Genomic DNA, 7,500 nt, shown 5'->3' on the forward strand with positions numbered 1-7,500 from the left:
CTTCACTTTATTCTATTTTATTATTTACTCTTTTTTCACTTTGTTTTATTTTCTACTTTATTTCACCTAATTTTTCTTTATTTCGTCTTACTTTATTTTATTTTATGATTTTGTTTTATTTTGTTTTATTTTTTAATTCACTTCATGTTTTTTTTTTTTTTGGGGGGGGGGGACTTGATTTGATTTGATTTGATTTGATTTTCTATTTCATTTCATTTTATTTTATTTCATTCTATTTTTTTTTTTTTTAATTCAGTTAATTTTATTTCACTTTATTCTCTATTTTATTTTATTCTATTTTTTACTTTATTTCATTTTATTTTTTTTTTTTTACTTTATTTAATTTTATATATTTTTTCACTCTATTTCACTCTATATTTGTTTTACTTTATTTTTTATATTTTTTTTGCTTTATTTCAATTCATTTTTTACTTTACCTTATTTCATTTTATTTTATCTTTTACTTTATTCTATTTCCTTCTATTTTTCCTTTATTTGGATTTTTAATTTTTACTCTATTTTATAAGATCTTATCTTATTTTCTTCACTATTTTATTTAATCTTATTCTATTCTCTTATCTTTCCTCTTAATTATCCCGCAGCGAGAGGGCGGCCTTGTCTTATTACCCAAATTCTGAAGAGATTCTTTGTGAATTTGCAAGTCATTATCCAGTTCCTTGCACGCTAACACCCCTCCCCCTCTCTCTCTTTTTTTTTTTTTTTTTTTTTTTTTTTTACTAATTTGCCGAAACGAAGTGAGTGCCAGTTAATTGCTGATTAAGATGAATGGATAAGAAAAGCGAATATATTACGTCTGAGTGAAGAATGACACTGGAGGAATTGCAGGATGAGGAACGATGCTCTGTAATTCACCGGACGAAAAGGCTAATTAAACATACAGTGTAAATTGATACATATTTGTGGAGGAAATTACAGAGTGGATATACATGTTGGAAAAAAGAAGGCACTAATGAGATTTTCGGCCTTATGCGCTGCCAGGGGAAAGGACACTTAATGGATAGGACGATGTGATGCCCAAATGAGACACACGTGCACTGTAATGTTGGTTTTGTATCTTAATTAGGCTTTAGAATGGTTATTAGACACCTTTCCGGGATATTAGGTCAGTGTTAGGCCTACGCGCCTGTTGCTTTCGGCGAGGGGAGTCGGGGCTTAAAAGAAAAAAAAGAAGAGAGAGAAAGAGAGAGAGAGAGGGGGGGGGGGGGGGGGGGAGGGGAGAGAGAGAGAGAGAGAGAAAGAGAGAGAGAGAGAGAGAGAGAGAGAGAGAGAGAGAGAGAGAGAGAGAGAGAGAGAGAGAGAGAGAGAGAGAGCAATGTACGGATCTTTAGAAATGCAAATGTATCTATACTCGTAGCTGTGCGTATGCGCGTCTCTCTCTCTCTTTCTCTCTCTCTCTCTCTCTCTCTCTCTCTCTCTCTCTCTCTCTCTCTCTCTCTCTCTCTCTCTCTCTCTCTCTCTCTTTGTATATAGATAGACAGATAGACAGATACATAAAGTAATTCAAAGAAATGTGAAGTGAGAGAGGGGAGTCGGCTTTGATCTCTACATGCAGTGTGACACAAGGATAAATTATCATGTAATAAACAACCATTAACAGAGAAAATGACAAAGACTGGCTATAGATTTCAGCCAAAGCAACTCTAGTTCCTCTTCGCTGAAAAAGTGTGTAAGATGGAGCTATAGATTTTCTCTTATTCAATCGGCCGTGACAGTGGAAGGGAAATTAATGTGACATTTTTATGTATTTTTTCCTCTGCCCAGGAAAAGGGCTGGATTTTTTTTCCTTTACTTTACCGTGAGTAAAAAGGATATCAGCTTTATTTTTTTGACGCAACCTCTGTAGCGAATTTATGTTCCTCTTCTTTTTTTCCCAATCTATACTTTACTTCCTCCGTCTTTCGTGGTACTCTAATAACACAGATTTATGTTCTTGGCATTTTTTTCTCCCCATTCCTGAACCCATACTTTACTCCCTCTGTCTGAAGACTTTAATTGTGCTTTAATAACACAGATTTATGTTCCTAACATTTTTATTCCCATTCCTGAACCAATACTTTCCTCCCTCTGTATGTTGTCCTTAGTATTCCTCTAATATCAACTTATTCGTTTTCATCATCTTCTCGGGCATAGCGCTGAATGTCCGATATCCTTATTTCCAAGACTATCGGATTATCCCCTTTGCTGGAGGAAGAGAGATCGCATTATGATACAGTATGATACAGGATAATACATTCCTGTACAATACGATAATGCTGATGAGGCGCCTTATCCATGTAGCTCACCTACCTCTACAACCCGGTCTTCTCTTAAACGAAATTCTGTGGTTGTTTCCAGTGTACTTGCGCCAGAATGTCGGTGTTTGGTTGTGAAGCCATTTTCCTTTCTTTTTTTCCAGTTTTGAAACTTTTACGGCGCAGCGACTCCTGCAGAATATTCGAGTTTCGTTTCACAGGGATGCCAACTGGGTCTACGGGAATATTTCAAAAGCATGCTGATGGGGTAATAACTGAGCCATGAGGTATAGATTTTTATTTGGGAACTTTTAGTCATAAACAGAGACTAAAAATGCTTCTAAACCCTTACGCCACGTTACATAAAAACGAGATTAATGCATATATCATTCCCTGTTACTGAGCAGTTTCGAGTTGATGAAAAGGGTAGTTTGAACATGTGACAAAAATAATGAAAAAAATAACACAATTTTATTCGAAAGAGAAAGAAGAAAGTTTAGTTTTCACCCAGTTTTAGGAAATGAACAAAATGAAATGTACAAAAATACTAGCAATCAACTTTTGATATAGTTATGGAAAAAATAATGCTAATACTTCCTCGTAAACTGAAAAAGATAAATATGGAAAAACAAAAAGACATGAATTTTTACGTTTCTTTGTTGCTGTTGCTTTTATTATTATCGTCATCATCATCATTATTATTATTACTGACATCATAATCATCATTACTTACAGTATAATTTTTCTTTTCTTTATAAGTATCATTAGTAATATTATTACCATTATCATTCTTATTTTTACTATCATTATTATCATTATCAATTTTTTACTTTTTTCATCATCATTATTTATTTTACTATCATTATCATTATCAATTCTAACATCATTTTGATTATCATTATTGTTATCATTTTATTATCATTATCATTATCATTATTATTATTATCATTATTGTTATCATTTTATTATCATTATCATTATTATTATTATTATCATTGCTATTATAATTATTATTACTATTATTATTATTATTACTATTATTATTATTATTATTATTATAATTGTTATTATTATTATTATTATCATTATTATTATTATTGTTGTTATTATCATTAATACTATAATCATCATCAATATCATTTTTATCATTATTAGCATTAGTATCATCACAATCATAATCAGATAATAACTATTATCATCATTATTCTTATTCTTATTATTATCATTATTATTATCATCATCATCATCAATACCATCATGATCATCATGATCATCATCATCATTTCTATTATTTTTCTCATCATCATTGTTGTTGTTGCTATTATTATCATTATAATTATGTGCTTAGTACAGCGGTAGCGTTCTTGTCTAGCAATCTTGCTGACCCGCGTTCGAATCCCACGCCGGCGGTTGATGGCAACCCCGACCATCCTTTGCACAAAAGGGGTAATTTATAAGCAAATAATCAGACAGCCAGTCACAGCAAAGAATATCCATTGTAACAAATGGAATTTAACTTATTATCATTACTATTATTGTTGTTGTTGCTATTATTATTATTATTATTATTATTATTATCATTTAGATTATTATTATTATTATTATTATTAAATTTATAATTACTTTCATCATCAACACCATTCTCCTGGAAAGTCCCGAACATCAAAATTCTCGCATTATTCTTTATTCTACGAAAATCTCAATAAACAGCCGGTGTCCTTATTACTGTATTTACCATCATCAATACCATTCCTATCACCATCATTATCAGTATTAGCTCTCCCTATCACCTTCCTCATCACCAATATTATTCCTATCAACATTCCCATCACCAGCATTATCCTTATCACAATCCTCACCACCACTACTATCTGTATCAACAATACCATCCCAGTGGCACCAACCTCATCACTAAAATTATCCCTATCATCATCCTCATCATCAGTGTCATTCCTATAACAAAATTCCTCACAATCTCATCCTTAACACCAGTCTCATCACCCATATCATCCATAACACTAGTCTCATCACCAATATCATCTTTATCACCAACACCATGCCAGCAATCAGTACTCGGCAGCCACACACCCACGCGCCTGCCTCTATTCCTTCAACACTAAACCCTAAATAAACCCTTACCTTCTCTCTGCCTTCTCTCCAGATGCTACGCCATCGTGTACCCAATGAAGGCCATCTACGTGTGTACAATTAGCAAGGCGAAGAAAGCAGCGTTCGTCATCTGGGTTTCGTCACTCATCCTCGCTTCGCCGACGCTCGTGGTGCAGGTGAGTCCACGCTGACTTTGGCCTCCGGTTCAGCTGCCGGGAATCGGATGGAGGAGCGGGGTTCTAGATCGAGGCTGAGTGAATGTTTCATTGGGTCATTGGTGAGAGTTTAGAGGGTGGCGTGCTAAGGGTGTCTAGAGGAAGGATGTAAGGAAATAAGGGTGACAAGGGCCTGGGAGATCGTGGCGAGGGTTTAAGAAGGGCGCGGAAAGGATTAGGAAGGCTTGTGGCACAGGTTTAAGGAGGCCATTGCCAGGATTTAGGGGGGCGATGGCAACAATTACAAAGGTCCATGGCAAGGATTTTAGGGGACTATTGCAAGGACTTAGGGTGCTACTGCAGGGTTTCAGGGGGCCACGACGCGTTACCATTCATTGTGCATGTCCTAAAATTATAAGGGTTCTGAATTGAACAAATTTTATATCACTGGTTTGGACAGATTAATCTGGGGTCATCTGAAGCATTTCCTCATAAAATATAAGTTAGTGTAGGTCACAAATCCCATTTGTTTACGAATTTCAGTTCTGTAAATAGTGTAAATCTGTCGAAATAGATGATGACAGTAGTTAACTATGCAATAAGTTTTCCTTTTTATCAATATTGTCTTACCTTATTTGTTGTAATATCTGGTTTAAAGCGAAAATGGTCCATGAGTAAGTTGAAAATTTCTCAAGGGCAAAACAGTGAAAAAGACTGAAAATCGCCTTTACAGAAACTGTGGTTTTGATAAGCGAGTTTAGTCTTAATTTTTGGTGATTGTTAAAGCTAGGTTTTAGTGAAATAGCCCCGAAAAATGTTAGTGTAGCGCGGTTTTGGTTTCGATTAAGTTACTCAGGATTGACCCTTACATTTCAATAACTATGGCGGTCGCACGAAATTCATAGCAACTATTCGGAAAAAAAAAAACAAAAAAAAAAAAACTAATGTGATTTTAAAAATCGAGAATGATGAGAAAAAAATCTGAATAAGAATATCAATGTTAATGATGCAGAGCTCCATTATAATTATATTAATTCACCATATTTTACCGCTTCGTATGTATTTTAGTTATCAAAACTCGGTCATTCATCGAGAACTGATCTACATTTTTGTGGACATTCCCTCTCTTTAATTTTCTACAAAATCCGGGTCTTCTACGAAAGTTGTGATTAAAAACGTCACGCGCGTTTCTGAACACCTAAACGCAGACAAACACCGCTTAATTTAGCGATCACCCGGCCATCCGGAGTAAACGAGCTCTGATGAGGGACAGTAATGAGGGCATATAACGAAATTACGTTTGTATGGGATCCTCTCACTGGTCTCTCTCGGCCGATTTGTGAAAATTCCGAAAAGCCCGATCCAATTAGTATTCATGTGTATGGACACCCCTTTACGCATAAATATTTTTTCATCTACCATTGTAGATATGCATATCAATTGGATAGGAAGATAAATGTATATTTATCGGATAGGTAGATAGATAAATGCATATTTATCGGATAGGTACATAGATGCATATTTCTCGGATGGGTAGATAGATAAATGCATATCTATCGGATAGGGTAGATAGATAAATGTATATGCATGGGATAGGTAGATAGATAAATGCATATGTATCGGATAAGTACATAGATAAATGCATATTTATCGGATAGGTAGATAGATCCATAACTATCATACAGATAGACATATATGCATTTATCTTTGTGTATAAACATATCCATGTATCTGAACTTTCATCGGGTTGGGCCTCTCGCAATTCGAACGAATGTCTATTTATTTAAAAGGTTTATTTATTTATTATTAATGTTTGTCAGGTGATGAGTAACACGTGTATCTCTTCGCGTGTTTACTATTGTATTCTTTTTTTGCAAGAATGACGCGGACTCTGTTAAAGATTTAATTCTTGTATTTGTAGTCGGTTGGTAAATGATTGTCACGAAATGTTCTTGCATTATTTTTGGCAAGGATGAAGATGGAATTTTGTTTTCAGATTTGTCTTGATAAAAAGTTTGCGGGTGAAGTTTTTCTTTTTCTTTTCTCCTGATATCCTCTTCACATGTACTTGGCATTTCAATTAACTTGAAAATCTCTCGGGAAATACTTTAAACTTTGCGTGGGAACGTCTAGGTTTCGGGGTCTACTTTCTTCCCAGGATCATTCATTCGTTTCTGTAAGATCCGATGTTCCGTTCGGCTGTCAAGATGAATACCCCCCCCCCCCTTTCCGTACTTTGGTAAGGAACGAGACTGTATCGAGATAACGGTTAGAATATATATATATATATATATATATATATATATATATATATATATAGAGAGAGAGAGAGAGAGAGAGAGAGAGAGAGAGAGAGAGAGAGAGAGAGAGAGAGAGAGAGAGAGAGAGAGAGGTTCCGACCGGTTTAACTAAGAAAAAAGAAAGAAAGAAAAAAATCCCTTGGCTTCATAACTGCCCTGGTGGGCCTCCCGGCACGTCGTGTATCCCAGCGTCTCCTGCCGCCCTCCTCCCTCACCCCGCACGCCCACAGCCGCCCTCGTCCTCCTCCGACAGGTGCACATGGAGGTCGGCCATCGCGTGAAGGCGTACTGGTGCGTCCGCAACTTCGACGCCCCCTTCCTGTGGCGCGGCTACGAGACCTACATGCTGGTGCTGGTGCTGCTGGTGCCCGCCTGCGTCATGGCCGCCGCCTACGCCGCCATCTGCGCCTCCGTCGTGTCCATGGTCGGCCAGAGGCGCTCCATGACGGGCAAGGGACAGATGTAAGTAGGAGATCAAGTGTTTTTTGTGAAAGGAGGGAACGAGAAATAGGCACAGAGAGAGAGAAATGGAGGGAGACAGACTGACAGAAGGACAGAAACACAGAGAGACAACCAAACAGACACACAAACAAGCAGACAAATTAACAGAAAAGTAAAAATAAAAAAAAAAAAGAATAAAAAAAACAGGGACAGACAAACAAACATCTCAACGACGGAAACAGA

The 7,500-nt window shown here is 36.2% G+C and overlaps 1 protein-coding gene across 1 annotated transcript in view; it reads left to right on the plus strand.

Annotated features, from left to right (window-relative positions):
- The first annotated feature begins 4,417 nt into the window (after positions 1–4,417).
- LOC138867019 (cholecystokinin receptor type A-like) overlaps positions 4,418–7,500 on the plus strand; it is a 50,921-nt gene continuing 47,838 nt past the window's right edge. The window contains exons 1-2 of the mRNA XM_070141426.1: positions 4,418–4,537; positions 7,070–7,278. Coding sequence (XP_069997527.1) covers positions 4,436–4,537; positions 7,070–7,278 — 311 coding nt within the window. The 5' untranslated portion in view covers positions 4,418–4,435. The remainder of the gene's footprint in view (positions 4,538–7,069; positions 7,279–7,500) is intronic.

Source organism: Penaeus vannamei, chromosome 28 (genome assembly GCF_042767895.1).
Source record: "Penaeus vannamei isolate JL-2024 chromosome 28, ASM4276789v1, whole genome shotgun sequence".
NCBI classification, from domain to species: Eukaryota; Metazoa; Arthropoda; class Malacostraca; order Decapoda; family Penaeidae; genus Penaeus; species Penaeus vannamei.